Genomic DNA, 20,823 nt, shown 5'->3' with positions numbered 1-20,823 from the left:
ACAAATAAATCTCCCATACAGATGTGTGACATGTACAAAAGCAAGAATCACCAAAAATTACTGGGTTCTTAAATATACCTTCCCCTGTAGAATGCATGCACCAGATTTGAAGAAAGAGGATGTTGCCACGTTTTTTTTTTGCTAAACCCACCAATCCTGAAGGGTGTAGAGCTTCACAATAAGTCACCCAAACAGTATCCTAAAATATGATGAAGAAAACTGCTCATTAGGAAAGTGACCTCTTTTCTCCGATGATAAACCTCCAAAAATTATCTGTTGATTATTCATTTGAATACAGTACAGGCAATAAAACAATCATTACTACAGGAAGAAAGAAATACTAATGGCTACCAGCAATAGAGTGACAATAATAATAATAATAATAATAATAATAATAATAATAATAATAATAATGGTAATACAAAATAATATAACATGAAAGATATTTTGCAATAACACTTACAGAGTTTGTGATGTTTGGTAAAGTATACTAATATGTTCATATGAAAAAAAAATAATTCAATCACTGCCACTGCCAAGGCTAGGATAGGCTTTTGATATTACAGAACTTACTCCAATCATAAAATGACAAATTTTTTTTAAGTAATTTGTATTTTTTACAATTATACAAACCTAAGACCATTAGATATGAAAACGATAAATGGCAGAGCTGTGAATAAGGCTGTTAAAAACTTTATAACCAGGTATTAGCAACTGCCTCCCCTGTGCTTGGCTCACTGACAACTCACTTAGATAACAGTTAAACTTTCTAAGGGTTTGGTGCCAGCAGGAAAGTACGAGTAAAAGATGTCTTTCGAAGCTATACTCAAAGACGGGAATATTGGAAGAAAAAGAAAAGGCCAGCCATTCTTTACTTTCATTCCAGTCTTACTCGTAACCTACGCCCTCAATCCGCAGTTACTGGTCTTGTGAGAGGAGCCGAGGCAGCTATACCACCTGCTAAGCAGCTACAAAAGGAGATCATATCTAGGGACCTGTTGGTCACATCCCGCAGGTAGTGAGCAGTCAACGTCATCTGACACTTCTAAATTCTTGCCTGTAGAACATGCATCACAGAGAAATTCCTATTAAAAACTAAGAAGGTACTAATATCTGTCATGGTGCAAGCTTTTACACATTTCCCTTCTGGAGAAGAGAAAGTGAACGTCCGAGAGATACCTCTCTCAGCCAGAATGAGACCGTGTTCTTGAGAGATAACCTCTCTCAGCCAGAACGAGATCGTGTTCTTGGATATCTTCTTTTTTGGTCTTCCTGTGCTCACAAAGATTTATTACAGGTGAGGCCTAATGGTCTTCATCCGCTTGAGATAGCTCCTCGGTGCTCTCATAGGACACAATAATAGCTGATCAGGATCATCAGTTACATTCCTAAGGCTCGTAATCTGAAAAGATAAAAACTTACATTTAGACAACGGACTGAGTTTTAGCTACAAAGTCAGGGACGAAAGAGAGCAAAACCTGACTCCAACCCCCTTAAATAGGTGATGTTAAACGAGAGACCATGGAGCTTGCCAACTTGTTTAGCTGAAGCTAAAGCCAGCAAGAAACAAAGTTTTCAGGATTAGGTCCCTAAATGAGTCTCCCCTCTATGGTTCATAGGATGCTCTATTCAAGGAACGTAATTCCTCGATAACATTCCACGCTGGTGGACTCACCTCAACAAGGGGACAGTCTGTTCAAAACTCCCTATGAGCATTAACACCTTCACTACGAGGCCGCGGATCCACTACTCACGTTATATAGTGTACGAGATTTGTCACCATCGAATATACTACTTCATTTACTCTATAATAAGCCATATTTCCATGTTTATTTGTTTTACTGCTGATTACAGAATAAATTTATGAAAAGTTTGCTTTATTATTCACTGTATTTCACTCTGAACAACCAAAATGCTTTTCCAATCATTCTGAAATGACAATGAAACAATCTCCAATAGATTTAGTAGCTTTGAGAACAAAGCCTCCAGAAGGATATTGGGAGTTAATTGGCAGGACAGGATTAGAAATGAAACTATAAGAGATTATTCGAGTGCCACATGTAGATGAGATCATGATGAGGGGTACATGGAGATGGTTTAAGCATGTTCTTCACACTCCCCAAGAGAGATTAGTTCACCATATGTTCAGCTGGGCTCCAAAGGGCACTAGAATACTGTAGTTGGAAGACCCAGGCCTACATGGTTGAGACCTATGAAGCATGAAGTAGCAGATGATGAATGGAGAAGTATCGAATTAAAAGCTCAAGACAGAGATGACTGGCAAAATCTAACCGAGGCCCTTTGCATCAATAGTCGTAGGAGGGGATGATGATGATGAAGCTTCCTCGTCTACTCGTTCATTTCCATCCAACCCAACGTGGGCAGGGACCCAACAGAAGTAAACACTGACCTTCTTCCTAGACTGCAGAAGTACTAACCAGTCCTGCATCTATTGTACTAGATGATGGCTTGGCATAATTTGTTTGATTGCGAGTAAAACGTTATTGGAACCTACACTTGAGTTGACTTTATCCAAGTCTTAAGCTACCAAGATGGACCAAAGCAGCTCTAATCAAAATCTGTTAGTTCTTGGGTCCGACAAAGCCTATCAATGGCTGCCTTTCTCCCTTTTGGAGGAGAACTACGGAACTCATCCAAGGCCACTTACTTTTCTTACGTAAGCCAACACTTACAGAAAAGTAGACTCCAACTTTCCTTTCTCAGTCTCTGGGGCCACTTGGCTGTGGAAGGGCACCCACAGGGATATCCGATTCTTCCGATAACTCTTCTGTCTCAGCTACCTCCAAGACTTCAACTGGTTAGCCTTGAGGTGGTTTAAAAACTGAGTGACCTCGTCTCTATAAAGTTGGGAATGAAGTCTAGATGGACCTTCTCCAGCATTCTGTACTAGGAAAGAAGTTGTCTTAGGAATCTGGGACTGCCAAAACAGCCTAAGATCCTACGCACCTAGAGGTCCAGTTCTTCAGGATTGTATCCAGGTCTTTGCTCACCCTTATTCTTGGGCTCTCAGAAAATGAGGCCAGAATACTAGGTGCCTCCCTAGTTTTTGCAAACTCCTATTCGTGTTCCATCACAGGGGGCAACCTGAGTGCTTCCTGTCTTCTCTTCTGTATATCGAGACGAGGAAGACTGTCTGGCTCGATCGGGAAGAGCTTGCATTTCTCCACAAAAGATACAGTATATGTCTAGGAGACCTTGAGCCAGTGTGTTCGAAGGGGTAACTAGTCCATGGAAATTACGCCTTCTTCGATCAATTTTAATCAGAACTAAACCAAGTTTGTTGCCACGATGGATCAACCTCTGATGAGGATTAGGGTCTGACTGCTTGCTCCTTAGCTCGATCTTCAAGATGTTGTTCCAATCTCAAGAAACGTATCCCTGGAACATGCTTGGCAGTCTGAAGAGGCATCACATAAAATAAACACTTACCTGCCATTGAGTTCACCTGTAACCTTGGGCCAGAAGGTGAGCAAGCACATAGAGGAGTATTTCCCTCTGCCAGCAAGGAAGACAAGACCCTCTGCCTACCTGGGTCTTGAGGTGCAACGTGCGTAGCATGGCCACACATCAAAAAAGATCACAACAATTGGGGAAAGCAACTGCGCTTCTTGCATAGGAAGGAGCACTTCAGGTTTGTGTGCATTGGGAACCTGTATTACAGGTGCACAAGCTCATAAGCGTAGGCTGGTGGGGTAATTAGCAAGCGAACACAAGCCATAAGGGGGAAAGTAATGAGCACGCACTGATGGCAATCAATAGTGCTATCCTCCACCTCAAGTGAAGGGACACTAATCTGTACCTGGCACACACGCACAGGTAACTGAGTGCGCTCAGGGCGATACAAGCTCCTCACAGGCAAAGCATAAGACGGATTCTCATATTGGATCCAATTCTCATGCAAGAGAGCGTGTGCACATTCTCTGGGTTGTTCCAAAGAGCCAGAATGTTCCAGCACTCATATGCATTGGCCCTTCTGAACTTTCTGTAGTGGTTGAACTACAGGAGAGCAAGCCAACAAGGCGAGCTTGCAGCCGCCGTCAGGCCACGAAGGGTCACCAAGCTGAGGGAAGCAGGGGTGCCAGCCTCTGTGTTGAAAGTTGCTTTGCTTATTATCAACAAGTACATCACTCCTGTTGGGAAAATGTGCTGGGAAGATACTAGCTCAGGTATCACCCAAAAGGCATTCAGGTCGTCAAGTGCCTGCTGTGGAAGGCAAAGGCTTTGGGCAAGGAGACTGAGAATAGACTCTTTCTATTCAGCTCTAGAGGGAGACGAGCCGATGGCAACTCCAGCAGGAGCCGAAACTCTCTCCTGCTGAGCCCGAGCCAACACCTACAACAGCCTATCCTTTGAAGGGGAGTCATTCAAATCCAAGGAGGGCCATAACACACGTAATGTGTCCTGGACGCCAGACTCCTGAGGGGAAGCATCTACTGTTTTGCCAGGGGAAATGGGGAAGAGCTTCCTGCTTTGAGGGTTGCCCCATGGTTAAAGGGCCATCACTCTTCCTCAACCGGAAGAAGCCGACGAATAAGAGAGTACTGTACCAGGAGAGAGGGAGAGAAGTTGAGATTTCTTGGACCTCGAGGAAGACCTCGAAGGTGATGAACTACTCTTCTTCTTCTTCTTCTGCTGTATAACTATCACTGAGAGGAGGGTCACTCCCAACACTCATCGCATCGCGAGGAGAAACCTGGCTTCAGTAGAGTCCTCTGGAAACCAGGCACAACACGTGAGGATCTGTTTCTGTTTTTCATATAAAAGTGGCACACCTACTGTCCAACACTATCAGGCAAGTGCGCATGCCCGGCATCCTCCCCATGCACAGTCACTATAATCTGAAAAAGAAAAAGTAAAGCTTAGTATAAGCCAGTACTCTATGAGTGAGGCAAGAACGTCCATTCACACCCACGGCTGGAATCAAAGTGGTTTGTCAGTGAGCAAGTGAGGGGGGGAGCCTGCTTCACTGCTGACATGTACTACAGCTTTGCCTCTTATCTCGTCCTCTGTAAAGGACGAAGGTTTGTATATGTACAGGAACAATATAGCATTAAGCAGGCATCTTCAAGGATAACACACCTCAACAAATCCTGGCTTGCAGTCAAGCTACAATTGATTCACAATAATGAATGAAAACAATGTTCTATTAACTAAGGAGTAAAAAAGTTACTGATCTAGGTGCTTTCTTAAAAGATTAAGTTACTTACTCTTTGATAGTTTTCTCAGTTCTCACCAGCACAAGTTAAATACTAAACTAGCACTAGCTGAAATTCTAAGGTTTTTTTGAAATACTACACCGAAACTGAACAAATAGTGGAAGGCAGGCTTCACTTTTCAGTGTTAATGAGAAATGAATAGATAATGAATAAACATAAAAATGTATAAGTTACAAATCTATTTTTGAATTTCTATTAGTAAAGCACGTATATAAAAACTATATCATGATTTTTCTTAAACTTCATTCTATAAACAGCAAAGCACAGCAAATACACATGCAGAGATATGCATTTATGCAAACAATAAAAGTCTGTATACAAGTTAGAAAAGAGCGCCAAGTGAGCAGTGCATGTCCAATTTACATTCATAAAAAGTACAATATACAAACCTGACATATCTAGCATCTGCATTTGCATGTTCTATCCATCCTAAACTTACGTCACACACTTGAGTCCACTTTAAAATAAATTCATAAACTAATTTACTACTTCAATAAATGTAGTCTACTCATCCAGTGACTAAAATACAAAATTTACCACTTCTATAAATGTAGTTTACTCATCCAATTAATAAAATAATATGAAACTGGTTCAGTATTACTCACTTCTACAGCAACAACAAGGAGCCATATTCTTTAAAGAAAAGCAAGGCCATGGGTACAAGGAAATGCGGATTCTTGTAACCCCCACAGGGACACTAAGGCTACTCCACATCATCAGGGTGTGTGTGTAATGACATAATGAAAGTTTCCTGATAACTGTTTTGGATAGATCTGAAAGAAAATAAATGAGAAATTAATCAACCTTACCAAAATAAAAATAATTTTTTAATGAATATTTATTTAGCTGATATGGCAGATGGGTGAAAGAGGAATGAAAGCAATTAGTTAGCTAACCATAGTAGGGAATATTTTAGACAGTTTATTTTTAATAAGGGTAATATATTGTGGTATAGTCACAGTTTTATTTTGATAGTTGAAATTTTTCTTACCAAGCTCTTAATAGTATTATCATTACACAATAAGAATTTGACATTATATCATCATGGTGAATTGGCATATGGCATTTAGATCTGCAATGGGATGTGTTGGTTATTTCCTGTTGATTAACTTCATTACAACTAGGAATGGGAAATGACGTCTCCTTGGCAGATAGTAAGCTAAAAAGTAGTGATCAATGTTGGTCATTTTATTGGTTTGAATTTGGACAGCTAAAGCTTTGTTTGGAAGTCATATATTGTTTCATGTCTGGTATTATACTTGATTGCTATTGCTAGAAAAGGTTTATCAGTACAGTTTCACATTTATGTATTATGCCCACATACTTTCATACTGTGCTCATGTCTGAGGTCTTTGTCCTAAAGTGGATTCCCCCCCCCCCCACACACACAAACATCTATCTATCTATCTATCTATATACATTACGGTCCCAAATTATGCGTGTTCGAATTATACGATTCCCCTTTTATGCAACCGCTATTTTTCAAAAATAAATTTTCTGCATCTGCGAAGCTGTTCAAAGTCTGCTCGACAAGCACTACAAAATGTATCAAATCTATTGACTTTATATTGGTAGCCCTAAATACGGTGATTTATAATAAATGTTACAAAACAATATTAATATTACATCTTATTAACATAATTTCATAATAAATAGCCTATTTAAGGATAAAATTTCACATCAACAATGAAATCAACTGTTAACTGTGCAAGTCCAGCTGAAAAAATGTAAACAGAATTGTGGTTATGTTCTCGGCAATCTTTATCTTTCTCCAACCTTTCGATAATTTTAATGGTAGTGTAAATGATGGTATATTAAAGCATTATTTTTGTTTAGTACAGTATATATAAAAGCTTTATTTTTCCCTTCAGGCGTTCAAGGTTTTCACAAGTAGACTGGGTTTTATTGGCAGTGAATAGCCTAAACTTCGGTAACGAGTCGGCAATATTTTGTCATATTTTAAACAGTATACATTTGATTTGCAAAGATTAGTTTTATAGAGTACACGGTATAATTATAAATCTCTCTCTCTCTCTCTCTCTCTCTCGTGTTATACAATACTTGCAAATAGATGAAGAAATCAAAATCGGTTTTCTTAAAGTGTCAATTAAATACGAAACGAAAAAATTATACAGTGTATACATCCATTTCAATCAGAGCTTAAAATACGGTATCCGATTTCGTCAGCAAACCACAATTTTTTAGGAAAAATCTTATTCTAGAAAATTGTTACTCTTTAAATAGTTAATTGCGCTTTAATTTTTCGAAAACATGTGCATTTGTTTTTGAATTTCGGGTGTGTTTTAAAAATCGAGTATTGCTGACTTCTTTTTGTTTTACTTCTCATTATTTTACCTCTCATTTTTTTACCTCTATCACTCTAAGAAATGAACTGCAAAATGAATGTTAATCCTGTTGGTCTTACTATAGTTAAGGCCGGAACAACCTTTTCTAATCAAAAAGTACTCTTCTTCTATGGAAAAAACTCCTGTTTTCTAAGAAAATTACATTGATTTTCACCGTTGAGATACTACCGTTACAGAGTTATTGGGTCTTTTGACTGGGCAGATAGTACTACATTGGATCTCTCTCTCTCTCTCTCTCTCTCTCTGGTAACGGCTCATTTCTCCTTTGCCTACATACACAGAATAGTCTGGCATATTCTTTACACATTCACCTATTTCCTCATATACTTAACAACACTGAGATTACCAAATAATACTCTAGTAAAGTTGTATTGTATTACAGGGTGTGATTTCGAACAGAAAATATATGTTTTCCAATAGTAAATAACGTGATTTAACCGAATTTAGCCTTCATTTCAACCGCAAACAGATCAACCAATTCGACTAACTTTAAGTTGCCGAATTGGTTGCTGTTATTACGGATGAAATGAAGGTGAAAACCGGTTAAATCACGTTATTTTCTACAGGAAAACATGACAAATTCGAAGATAATTTGTATTTTTCCTAACCATACAAACCTTAGCTATTTACATTGGGTTTACCTTTTAGCGCAGCTGAAATGGCAAGCCATTAGAATTTAACAAGGGTGTATTACCCCCGCGCTAGTTAGCAGGGGGGTAGGGGAGTGGTAGCTAGCTACCCCTCCCCCCCTCACACACAGGTGAATGCTCACTTTCACTTAGAGGTAGGACTTGTCTTGGGGGACAGGGCTGGCGGGCAAATATGTGTAAATAGCTAAGGTTTGTATGGTTAGGAAAAATACAAATTATCTTTGAATTTGTCATTTGTTCCGTAACCGAAATACAAACCACGCTATTTACATTGGGTGACTTACCCATTAGGTAGGGTGGAAAGTCCCCAGCCATACTGGCTTTGGCTTTACCCGGGGACTCAGAATCCGAGTGAGTCGCACTCGAGAAAAGGAGTCCCTGCACCTCACAAGTTCCTTGCTCCGCAAGGAACCGTGTGGCCTACATAAGCTTGTGTGTGAAGGAAGAAGTGTGACCCGTCCTAGGCAGTTGACCTGGAGTTCCAGAAGGAACTCTGGGTTAGGACGTTCCCAATACCACCTCGTCAGGGTATGGGGGACGCGACAGTATTGACTCAATACTCGGACACAAGGAAGCATGGTTTACCTGCAGAGGTTCGAGGTCAGCTATGCAGGGACCAGGATGCTGCTTCCCCGTAGAGGGGATGATGAAGAAAGAAATAAGGGCCAGACCTACTTCTTTCGTTCATGCAGACTAAAACCTGATAACAATGCCCTCAACCTTCTGCTACCTGTCCAAAAAGAAGCCTGAGGTTAGACCAGCTGTTGTGTAGCCACCACAGAGCGATAGAAAACGTATCGAGACTCCTGTGGGTCACGCCCCGCAGGAAGCGGGCTGCGAAGGTCATTAGACGCTTCCAGACTCCAGCTTGTAGCACCTGCGTTACAGAATAGTATTACTCGAAGGCGAGGGACGTTGCAATGTATCCAACATCGTGCTGTAGGGCGACGTGACGGGGGAGGGTCTGGAGACAGGTCGAGATGAATGTCCTTGAGTCCGGGCTGAAGAGGTATACTGGTGACTCTCCCCCGTGTCCTCCTTGTGCTCCCAAATCGGCTGCAACTGAGGACAAACTGCAGCTGTTCCCAGCGCTAACCTCTCGATTCCTTTACTGGCAAGAAAGAGAAGGTCTTGGGACATCAGATACAGAATGGAGACTCGAAATCTTGAAGGAATTGGACCGAAGGGCCGGGACCCCCAGATTCTGAGTCTAGCTAACAACTCAGGAGCGAACCTGAATGTTGCCTTCGCCTCTTCCTTAGAAAGGGCGGAGTCGTACGAGACCAAGAAGATTGCTTACACACTGGCCGTGGCCAGAGTGAGCAGGAGACCCAAGGCGGAATACAATCCGAGGCCTGTCGTAAAGGGTCTTGAGAAGATCTCTTAAAGGACTAAAAGTCCGAGCCATGCTCCAAGCTGGAGGTCTTCCTCCGACTAGGGCAGGGACGATCGTAGCTTCGCATGAGCGAGGAAAGATCCTGCGGGCAGGAAAAAGTTATTCCTTTAAGCCTGAAGGTCAGGGAAAGGCTGAGTGACATTCTTCATTGCCGAGAGCGGAAAGGAGTTTCCTCCCACCGAAAGGCAATAAGACCGTTATTACTGGAGAAGAGGCCTCTAGGGAACAGGTATATCTCCCACGGCACCAACCACCGAAGACTCTTCACTTTGCCTGGAAGACCCCTGCGGATGACTATCGAAGATGACGCGACCTCCGTACCGCGACTGTAGCGGGTTGTCTCTTCTTGAGGAGGAGGCGTAGTGTCTCCAGGCATGAAGCCGAAGCGACGCCCCGGTTCGGGAGAGATGTCGCAGTGTGGTTGTTTGAGTAGTCTGCGCCGTGGGAGAAGCTCTCCCGGGAGTTCCGTCAGGGGAAGCAGAGGGTCCAGAAACCGTTCTGCGCATAGTCCCAGTGGAGCTCTCCCATTGAAAGGTTGAAAGACAACCTGGTCTTGTTGAGACCCATTGTCCACAGAAAAAAAGGAGGGAAGACGCAGGCGTCGAAGTTGTCCCACCATCACCGGAATGCATCTTGCCAGAGTCTCGGGGTCTGAGACTGGGGGGAAGAACAGCGGAAGCTTGAGGTTCCAAGCTGTCGCGATCAGGTCCCCCAGACCAGGACTTGCTGATTACTCAAGGTCAAAGACCCCCAGGTACACTCTCTCTACGAGGCTCTGCTCGGATAGTCGGAGAGAACATTCCTCTGCCTGGAATGAGAGAGCCGATGGTAGTATTGAGAGAATCTCAATCATCCCGGTATCTCTACTGCAAGATGTGAAGGTGTGAAAATGCGTCCCCTTCTGGTTAGAACACGCCAGAATCATGAAGTCGACGCGCACGGGGCGACTCGGCAGGAGCTGTAGGATCTGTAGAGGGGCCAGACTACGGCCCCTAAGCCTGCCTGAATGATGGAGAGGTATCCTTCAGGTCTTGACCATAGGCCTGGACCGGAACATGCCCCCCCCCCCCCTTTCCTTTGACGAGTCCGAGAACAGCATCAAGAATGTGGGGAAAGGACGAGAATATCCACTACCATCAAGAGGTTCCATAGGTCAACACCCATTGCAGGTCTAATAGTTCCGCTGGTCCCATAGGGGCCAGGAAGTCCGGTTAAACGTTGCCTGAAACCACCGGAACTTGGACCGCCCCACATGGAACTTATCCTGAGGCGACCGTTCGGACTATAGACGGGTCAATGAGGGAAGGAGAACTAGGAAACGTTCCAAGGTAGGGCTGAAAGCTCTGCTTGACTGAGAACAGGTACTGCGACTCTCCTCAGTCTTGCCACAGTCAACTGAAAGGAAGGCTCGGAGGATGTGGCAACAGAATCTGGCGTCCCCAGGTGGTCACCCATCCAAGTACCGACCAGAACCGACGTTGCTTAACCTCGCTGGTCGGACGAGAAGCGGGGTTTCCAACGTGGTAAGGCCGTTGACTCAATATCATGGCCAGATACTCCAGATGTTGAGGCAGAAGAAGAGAAGGCTCCAAGCAAAATACCATGAACCCACACTCATGGTAAGCATCAGGAAGCTTGTCCCGGCGCTGAAGAAGGTCGAACCCGAGCCTACCGGAGTTGACCAGCCCTCCAAAAAGCAGAGGAGGCGGAAGCCTGCACCTGAGCGGCCATGAGGAAAGCAGGAATACTTGCAGTCTAGGCTGAATTCCACGAGCTCCCTGGAAGATGGATGGAATGGAAACTGAAAGTACCCGTCCTTCCGATCCAGGGTTTAAGGAGTCCTGTCGCCTCGTTACCAGTCTGATCGATTCTGCTGTTCTACGCTGGCCGAAGTTTGTTCGACAAACTTGATCAGGGCTGAGAGGTCGACTACGGAACTCCCCTCTCAGATCCTTCCTTACAAGAAAGGATCGACTGAAGAGGCCGGGGGTGAAGCCGTCGATGATCCTATGGAGGACTTTCGCCTAAGGTATGGATCATTCTGCCCAACCGGGCAACTCTTGCCGACGCTATGGCATAGAGGTTCAGAGACACTGAATTCGCTGACAGACGGCAGGCGCGATATCCTTGGCTGATCACAGAGATTGTGCGGGAATGGGCATCGGGAAGCTGTCATCCGGATGAGTAACCTTAAGCATCCTCCCAGCGAGAAACCTACAATCCTAGAGTTCGTGAACTCTGCCGCTCCTTTTAGGACTATGCCCCCCCGGGGGAGCCTCCCGTGCCATCTGTTCCTGACAGGAGGAAACTGCAATTGGACACCTTGTCCCAGTTGTCGTAGCCGATAACTTAGGCCGACGTGGCTGAAAGAAAAGGGCGCTGGAGCCCTGCAGAGTCTGGAAGAAAGCGCCTTGGAGGAGTGAAAACGGAAGTCGATTTCCTCCGCACAGCCGCTGTCTAAGTCTCTGTCCTTGGGCACAAACAAACTCTTCTCAAGGATGGAAGGGTGTCTGAGGTCGTCGACCTCCACAGATGAGACACCCGAAGGAAGCCCTCAGTCAGCGCGTCCAGATGGTACAACATCGAACTTGTCCGCAAGTTAGATACTTAACGACGAAAGGCCAAGGTGCCTGAGCTCGAGAGGAGGAAAGTACCTATGATCTTCTTGTAGCTTCCTTGAACCAAACCTCGGGCCGTAACCGAGGAGGGAAAGGACCTGGTAAGCCCCCAGAGGAAGGGGTAAGCAGTCACCCCTTGGCCGATGGAGAAATCTCGAACGGAAAGCCCCCCGCCAAAAATCCTTCCAGGGAATGACGGGGAAGGGCTAACCCAGGTTCTGGAGAGAGGAGTGTTGCTCAGACCTCCCTGAAGTTTCTTCCTATTCTTGCAAGTGCCATGCTCTGCGTTTACGGGGTGAGGCCGTGTTCTGGAAATACGCTCCAGAAGAACTCGCCAGGCTGGCCATGCTGCGAAAACCCCAATGGGAATCGTGGTCGCAATCGCCCTGGAGCTCGCGCGATGGTAATTCAAAGATTTGCGCGTGGGCGAACGTGGAAGCGGCCATGCGCGGACACGCAGGAACGCAAACGAAGGTGAGCGAAGGAGCGCAGAAGGAGGGCGAGCGTGGTAGGAAGGGCGAGAGCTGGCGGTCGGCGAGCAATAACCCATAGACGAGCAATGGATACTGCAAGAATTAAGCCGACGTTCGTGCGACGGAACACCGTCGGTCCGGTGGGCGCGTAACAGGAACCAACAGGAACAGCAGGGATGATCATCATGAAAGCGCTGGCGAAAGGAGAGCGCTAGCGATCAGGAAGCGCTGATGAGCAGGAGAGCGCCTGTGCGCTAATACTGAGCAGGAGCAGGAGAGAACACAGCAGAAGGGCGCGCAGGGGAACCCTGACACGCAAGGGAAGAACCCCCGTGGGAGGCAACCCTTTGCCCCGAAGGGAACGTTGTCCGTCAGGAGACAGATGTCCATCGGAAGACCGTAGCCTGTCCGCCGGGAGACTGATGTCCGTTGGAAGACCGTTGTCCGTCGGGAAGACCGTTGCCCGTCGGAAGACGAGATCAGACTGCTGTCCATCTGCACCAAGGCGGAAGATCAAGAAAAAGGAGTTGTAGGCTGCAAACGGAGATTCAAAAAGGCGCCCCTTAGCACCCTTATAGGGAGATGAGAGGCCCTTACGACGAGGCGGACGGTGGGCCTTACAGCGAGGGAGGCCAACAGCAACAGCAGCAGAAGAATCCTCCGAAGAGGAGTCTCTATGAGTGTCCTCTCTCGCGAACGAAAGAGAAACACTTCGTAGAAGAGACTGGTCAGCCAGTGACCTAAAAGGAGCAATCCTCCGAAGAGGGGCTCCTGCAGTTGCCTAGCCCCTTGAGCGAAACTGCAGGTGTGACCGCTCAGTACCAAGAGCATAGTCGCACGAAAAAAAGGCAAGAGAAGAACCCCCCAAAAGGGGAAAAACTCAAGCCTGGACAGGAAAAACTTCCCTCGGAAGGAAAGTTACCCGCCCAAGGAGGCAAGCCTCCTGAGAGTTCTAAAATGAACTGGAGAGCTGTCCGTCGTCACGGGAGTACTTCCAGTAGAAGGAGACACGCCCCTGACGAAAATACTAGGGGGGGAGGCAGTAACAGCCGAATCCCCAGGCCTCAACAAGACAGCTCACACCGTTGCCATATTACAGAAACGAACTAGATCGGTAACTGTAAAAAAAAAATAAAACAAAAATCATTAGTACACATTCATTCCCCCGGGAAGGCTCCGAAGAGGAATCCCGAGGGAAAGGAAACAAGAATTACACAACAGGCACGTGCCCTCACAACCACTTACACTCACGGAAGGAGAGCTGTAACCAAAACAGAATTATAACAATTATAATTATGAAACTATGTAATTATGTAATTTAAAAATGAATGAACACTAAAGAAAGAACGAAAACCCCGAAAGGAATCGTTCTACAAGCTGAAAAAAAACAACTACAATTAGATTCATAAACTAATTGAGACAAACGTACGGCGTAGCAACCCCCCCACACGGAAAGGAAGCTACAAGGGCGAAGTAACACGTAGTAAAAGGGTGAACGACCTCAAGAGAGAGAGAGAGAGAGAAAGACCGAAGTCAAACTCGATTGCCACCCATAAAATTACGCCGTGGTGGCCTAACTGCCGAGTACACCACGTAGATATCGTACACTACACACACAAATCTGAAAAGGAAACTTACTGATTTCTACACTCAAATATATATACAAACATGAAAACATGTTTACATATATATTGAGTAAAAGAAAAGTAAGCGATTAAGTAAAGACAAAACAAACAATGGCTGCCAAGAGAGGACCAAGACAGAGACGTCTGTCACAGTCCGAGCCAAAAGTGAAAGTGAGCATTCATCTGTGTGTGAGGGGGGGGAGGGGTAGCTAGCTACCACTCCCCTACCCCCCCGCTACCTAGCGCGGGGGTAATACACCCTCGTTAAATTCTAATGGCTCGCCATTTCAGCTGCGCTAAAAGGTAAACCCAATGTAAATAGCGTGGTTTGTATTTCGGTTACGGAACAAATATATTTTCTGTTAAAATGGCTAAATATAATCACTGTTGTCATATATGTTGTGTTAAAATATTTAAATACAGTATAAGCACCTGTTCAACGGAGTCACTTCACTCACGAATGTACTGTGATCGATAACATTAACAACGTTACCAATGATACACAGTGTTACCAACGATGTCTGGGATTGTTAGGTAATATTACCGGTTACACAATACAGTATACTGTATAAAAAGTACAAAAAGGGTACAGAACCTAACAAACCCACCTAACCTAACCTAGTAGTTGACAGGTTACAAACCTCAGGTATTTACTGAGACCGATAAAATGAGCCATGATACAAATGATACACAGCGTTACCAACGGTACGGTGACATTACTATCGATAGTAATCCTAGATATTTCGATACGTATTTTAAATAATTTTTCCATACAGTTTTACATAATATATAAAGAGTACAAAAAGGGTGCAGAACCTAACAAACCCACCTAACCCAACCTAGGAGTTCCCAGGTCACAAAACTCATGTATGTACAGTACTAGGAATGTTAAAATAAGCAACGTTACCAATGATACACAGTGTTAACAACGTACAAAGGCATTGCTAACGGTAGCAAGGCTACGGTAATATTATCACGTGTATTTTAATGAATTGTTCCATATACACTTTACACAATATATAAAAAGGTACAGAACCTAACAAACCCACCTAACCTAACCTAGAGGTTAACAGGTCACAAAACACATATAATGCCTACACAGACACCGAATAGTCTGGCATATTCTTTACAGATTCTCCTCTGTCCCCATACACCCGACAACACTGAGATTGCCAAACAATTCTTCTTTACCCAAGGGGTTAACTACTGCACTGTAATTGTTCAGTGGTTACTTTCCTCTTGGTAAGGGTAGAAGAGACACTTCAGCTATGGTAAGCAGTTCTTCTAGGAGAAGGACACTCCAAAATCAAACCATTGTTCTCTAGTCTTGGGTAGTGCCATAGCCTCTGTACCATGGTCTTCCACTGTCTTGGGTTAGAGTTCTCTTGCTTGAGGGTACACTCGGGCACACTGTTCTATCTAGTTTCTCTTCCTTTTGTTTTGTTAAAGTTTTTATAGTTTATTTAAGAAATATTTATTATAATGTTATCACTCTTCTTAAAATAGTTTATTTTTCCTTGTTTCCTTTCCTCACTGGGCTATTTTCCCTGTTGGGGCTCCTGGGCTTATAGCATCCTGCTTTTCCAACTAGGGTTGTAGCTAAGCAAGTAATAATAATAATAATAATAATAATAATAATAATAATAATGACTTTTGTTGAATGACTTACCTTTATGAAGGGGACGTCGAAACTTGCGGGACACGGGAGGGAGAGACTGACGGCTTAACTTTAAATAATATTATCTTCCATGGGGGTAGGCAACTTTTTCCCAAAAATGTACCTTTATAAGAGGTAACGGTATAACCACAGAGAAGTTTCTTTTTGGTTTTAGGTATCTTGGTTTCGGTATTACAATAAAACACATGAATGTCTTTCCTGTAAGATAGGAGGGAACGGCACTTGGGCCACTGTAAACATTGAGGAATTACATTGTGTACTTTAAGGAAATTATCAACATTGGAGGAAGAATCATAAAAATCACCATGGAATTTAGCAAATGCTTTTAGGTATGGAATACTGCAGCCGTTACAAGTTTCTATAATTTCCTCCATCGCAAAATACGAAAAAATAAATCTCACTTGAAATGACGGACACCTTACTGGGACAAAGGTTTCCAGGGAAAATGATTTGGTGGAAGGGGTATGAATAGACCACTTAAAGAGATAAAGGAAGGGGGTAGGGAAATATTAACTGACAACCCCCTTGTGTAAACTTTGAATAAGTATAGGTTCGAGATTGGTTAACGGGAAAACAACGGAGTCTAGAGGGTAAACATGAATGAACTGGATAGGGAAACTTTTATAGAGCAAGTATTTATGTGAAATCGGGGTGTGACAAGGAAATAACAAAAGGAATAAAACCAATATAGGAAGATAAAATGCAATGTATGATAAATAATATTGAATGGGAATATAAAATGAGTTGATTTTATAAGGTATAGGATAATAAAACGAGTAATTCTAGGGTCAAAAGTAACATGTATACGGGGGTATTACATAAGTAATCATGTAATAGACTTGAACAGAGCTGGTAGAGAGATGGAGAGTTACATTTCACAGTTAGGGAAGAAGAAATCCTATTGGTGGGGGAAAAGTTTCTGCGCAGGGAGGCGGGGTTTTTGCGCAGAAGATCGAAAACTAGTATGTACGAACGTACGTACGTGAGCTTGCTAATGTTAGCATGGAGTGCTAACATTTGATCTACATCAGATATTGGCAGCACTGGTTACTGTATTTTTTCATGAGGCATAGCCTTTGCAACGGCGCCTCCAAAGTTTATCCAGTTATACTGTTTTGTCTTTTCCTCCGGTTATTATAAATCCAAGAAGGTAATGTATAGAGAAGAAAATGTTTGTTTTACGGTTATACATCGTTTCCCCAGTATGTTTTCCCCACCCAACACGCCGAGTTCCCACTCGGGGTCCCCCATTACCGTAGGATATAGATATATATATATATATATATATATATATATTTCTGAAACTATTCATTTGCGACGGGAACGAGTGTCATTTTCGAAGAGCGTAATTTTTTCTATAAGAAAAAGTAGTTTTTTTACTAGGTTACATTGCCCTGTAATACACTACAACAATACCAATACGGTATCACTCAAGAGGTTAACTACTAGACTTAAATTATTCAGTGACTACTTTCCTCTTAGTAAGGGTAGAAGAGACTCCTTAACTATGTTAAACAGCTTTTCTAGAAGGACACGGTAAAATAACCATCATTTTCGAAGGAAACGGGCGCTTTTCTAAAGGGAAAAGTTGGATTTTACGAGGAAAGGTTTCCCCGACCGTAAGTACAATAATGCAGAATTATTTAATGTTGTCATTGTTCTTAGACTTCTCTTTCAGTTTATTTCCTTATTTCCTTTCCTCAAGGAGCTATTTTCCCAGTTTGAGCCCTTGGGCTTATAGCATCCTGCTTTACCAACTAGGGTTGTAGCATAGCAAATAATAATGGTATTTTTGTAGTGAATTACATGGCAATGTAATAATGGTAATAATAATAAATGCTTTACAGTCTGGACTACAGTTGCCTTACCGGCACCCAATTTTGCCTACTATAAGGTTAACAGCCATCATAACACATGTCATCACTTGTCAGTCATTCGAAACAAAGTTTACACTTACCTTAATTATTCACTAATTTTGGTGAAATCCAAGTAATTCGAATCAAATCAATTTTGAGTCTTGAGATCACATACAGAGTCCTGTGATTCCGAGTTGGGATCGACGAAGTCCTAATGTAAACATTAGATTACTACAGACTTTAGGAAAGTGACGTCACTGCTGAGCTGTAGCGCAACTCGGCTAGTACAGTATTGCATAGTTTTCCTAAAAATAGCATATCGATTTTAAAACAATTTGAGAGATTGGTGAGAAATTAACTAGGTTATATGGTGGTGAACCTAAAGAAGATTAACTGGGAGACCCACATTATATTTGGTTGAGAGGTGCATCATAGACAGTAATAAGCCTTTTACTGTCTTTGAAGGAGCATATTAATGTTTCCGCAAATTTTCCTTCAAAGAGTGCACAAAAGTACTAACCCTAATGATTTTTTTGAACTTGCATTTATCCTTACAGAAAACTGGTAAAGACTGGAAAGATGTTGTCATATGTCCAAAGATGGAAGCAGAGAAATAAAAGTAAAAACATTGTACTGTACTAATAATGAAATATCGAATTAGAATTAGTCTACCCAGCACCCTTCCATCAAAAGCAAATGGCCTCTTGATATTTATAATCTCTGGCCCCATGGATGATGTTCTAACTTGAATTTGAGAGGTAATTCCAAATAGCTTATGTTTATCAAATCGTGTTTTGCATGACCACGGATAGCTAATGTTACCATTGTATTTTCGTATTTATCTAAAGCCGTTTGTCTTGACCTTTGGAAGTGGTATTATGTTAGCTAAAATAAATTGCATGCCACAAGAAAGCTTGGAACCTCATAAATGTGTATCAATATGATGTTTTTTTATACCAGAAGTATGATCAAATGATAATATAGGTGAATAATCTTAATCCTTCACCATTTTTTTTTATAACTGACAAATTTTATTACATTTATCACTTATAACAGTTATTAAAACTTTATATAATAACTCTTTAATGGTTTTTATAAGCCATTGTGATAATGTAGCTATAGTGAATAATCAATCAGTTAAATTTGTCATATAGCCCATAGCAGAACTTCGTCTTTGCATATTACCTATTTTTAAAGTTAAGTATATTAATTACCATTCCACATTACTATGGCAATTTTGAGCTAATGTTCTGTGGAAATTATTATAATGCCATTACTTTAAGAATTCGTTGATATACATTCAAAGCTATCTTTGGGCCTACTCAAATGCTATGGGCCTATTTGGATGGAGGTAGCTTACCTATTAAAACACATACATTAAAATTTCCAAAAAAGTGGCAGCTTAAAAGTTTAACACTTCAAACATAGAATGTAAGATAGCAATAATAGTTTAGTCGCTGTCTGTGCCAGCATCATTATCACTTTCATCATATTTTTTTTCACTCATAAGTTCAGTCATCGTCGATTTCATCTTGATGCTCATATATTTCTTCCAAATTCTGCGTTTGGCTATGTCTTTCATACCAGAAGGACTGATCAAACTATCGAAGTCCATTTTTCAGTCATGAACAATCTAATGACCCTGAACTGGTGATGGAATTGTCTGAGAAGCACCGCTTACTCTGCTAATGTCGAAATCTAGAGTGAAATAAGATATGAAAGACCTGGAAAACTTTCAATATAGGGTAATAAGGAATATGTATGAACCTGCAAGTAATCCGTATTGGGGCATCCTTGCAGAAACAAGAATAGAATATAAAAAGATAGTGCTCTTCCATAACATCATAATCTCAGATAATATAAAAAAAAATACTATTAAAAGAGCTAATTTAGGCTCAGTTGAAGTAGGTAGTAGGTTGGCACCAGCCACCCGTTGAGATTTTACCGATAGAGTTGTGGGGTCTTCTGGCTGGCCAGACAGTACTACATTGGATCCTTCTCTAGTTACGGTTCATTTTCGCTCTGTCTACACACACACACACACACATCGAATAGTCTGGCCTATTCTTTACATATCCTCCTCTGTCCTCATACAGAGCCAACAAATCGTATCGACACGAGAATGGTTACAGATGGCTTCAACCTGTTGGAACCTAGATTTATGTCCCATGGTGTCTTTAAACGTTCAGCAAAACTTAAATTTGTTTAGTTGTAGTATATGTAGTGGCTCAGAGACAACGTTACAAGATAATGGACTTAAGAAATAGATATTAACAGGTAATGCTGTCTGCATAGTAAGTAAACTGATACTGATAAACATTCTTTATATTACAGCACATGCGGTTGCATTGTACGTACCTGTAAACAAAGAGTTACAGTGACGTCGAACTTGGAACAGAATTAGACCAAACTAAGCGAACGGTTGTGGTCTAAACATTATTTGCAAATATACAGGAAAATATCAACATCAGAGATAAGGACATAAAAGGGCTGAAAACATTGCATCAGGCTATATGATATCTTATCTAATCTGACGATAGTTCATCAATGTTGCTCTGCAGTTTCTAATAGCTAGAAGTATGTGTGAGCAGTGAAAGTGCTAACAACAGAATAAGAGACAAGACCAGTCACGTGTAGGATAATGTACAACAATCTGATGTTCCTTTACATGAGCAAACGAGATAGGAAAATTATGAAAGACCAATTTCTAACATCCTTTGCTGAAAACTATGTGTGATGAATAGAAAATACACATGAAAATGGTGGTTCATAATAGAAATATCCTGAAAAGCGAATTTTAAAAGAAAATAACAAGGCTATATTAAAAAGGCAAATAAGGAGAAATCATGTTTGAAAATAAGATTTTCAGAAGGAAGTGGAAATAGCTGGTATCTCAACGTCTTTAAGTAAAGAAGACAGCTCTG

The 20,823-nt window shown here is 42.2% G+C and overlaps 1 protein-coding gene and 1 pseudogene across 5 annotated transcripts in view; both read right to left on the bottom strand.

Annotated features, from left to right (window-relative positions):
* Positions 1-20,383, bottom strand: part of LOC137631720 (uncharacterized) — a 91,948-nt gene extending 71,565 nt beyond the window's left edge. The window contains exons 1-3 of one of the 5 annotated variants that reach the window (XM_068363601.1): positions 20,258-20,282; positions 18,001-18,110; positions 5,843-6,010 (exon numbers count right to left, since the gene is read on the bottom strand). In XM_068363601.1, the coding sequence (XP_068219702.1) occupies positions 5,843-5,954 (112 nt within the window). In that variant the 5' untranslated portion in view covers positions 5,955-6,010; positions 18,001-18,110; positions 20,258-20,282. Of the gene's footprint in view, positions 1-78; positions 218-5,842; positions 6,011-18,000; positions 18,111-20,257 lie in introns of those variants that run through there. The other 4 variants (XM_068363602.1, XM_068363605.1, XM_068363604.1 and 1 more) reach the window with 4 other exon arrangements.
* On the bottom strand, positions 11,068-11,186 carry LOC137632085 (5S ribosomal RNA; annotated as a pseudogene).
* Positions 20,384-20,823: the final 440 nt, after the last annotated feature.

The sequence above is a fragment of the Palaemon carinicauda genome, chromosome 40, assembly GCF_036898095.1.
Source record: "Palaemon carinicauda isolate YSFRI2023 chromosome 40, ASM3689809v2, whole genome shotgun sequence".
NCBI classification, from domain to species: domain Eukaryota; kingdom Metazoa; phylum Arthropoda; class Malacostraca; order Decapoda; family Palaemonidae; genus Palaemon; species Palaemon carinicauda.
This window is presented reverse-complemented; position numbering and strand designations above follow the sequence as displayed.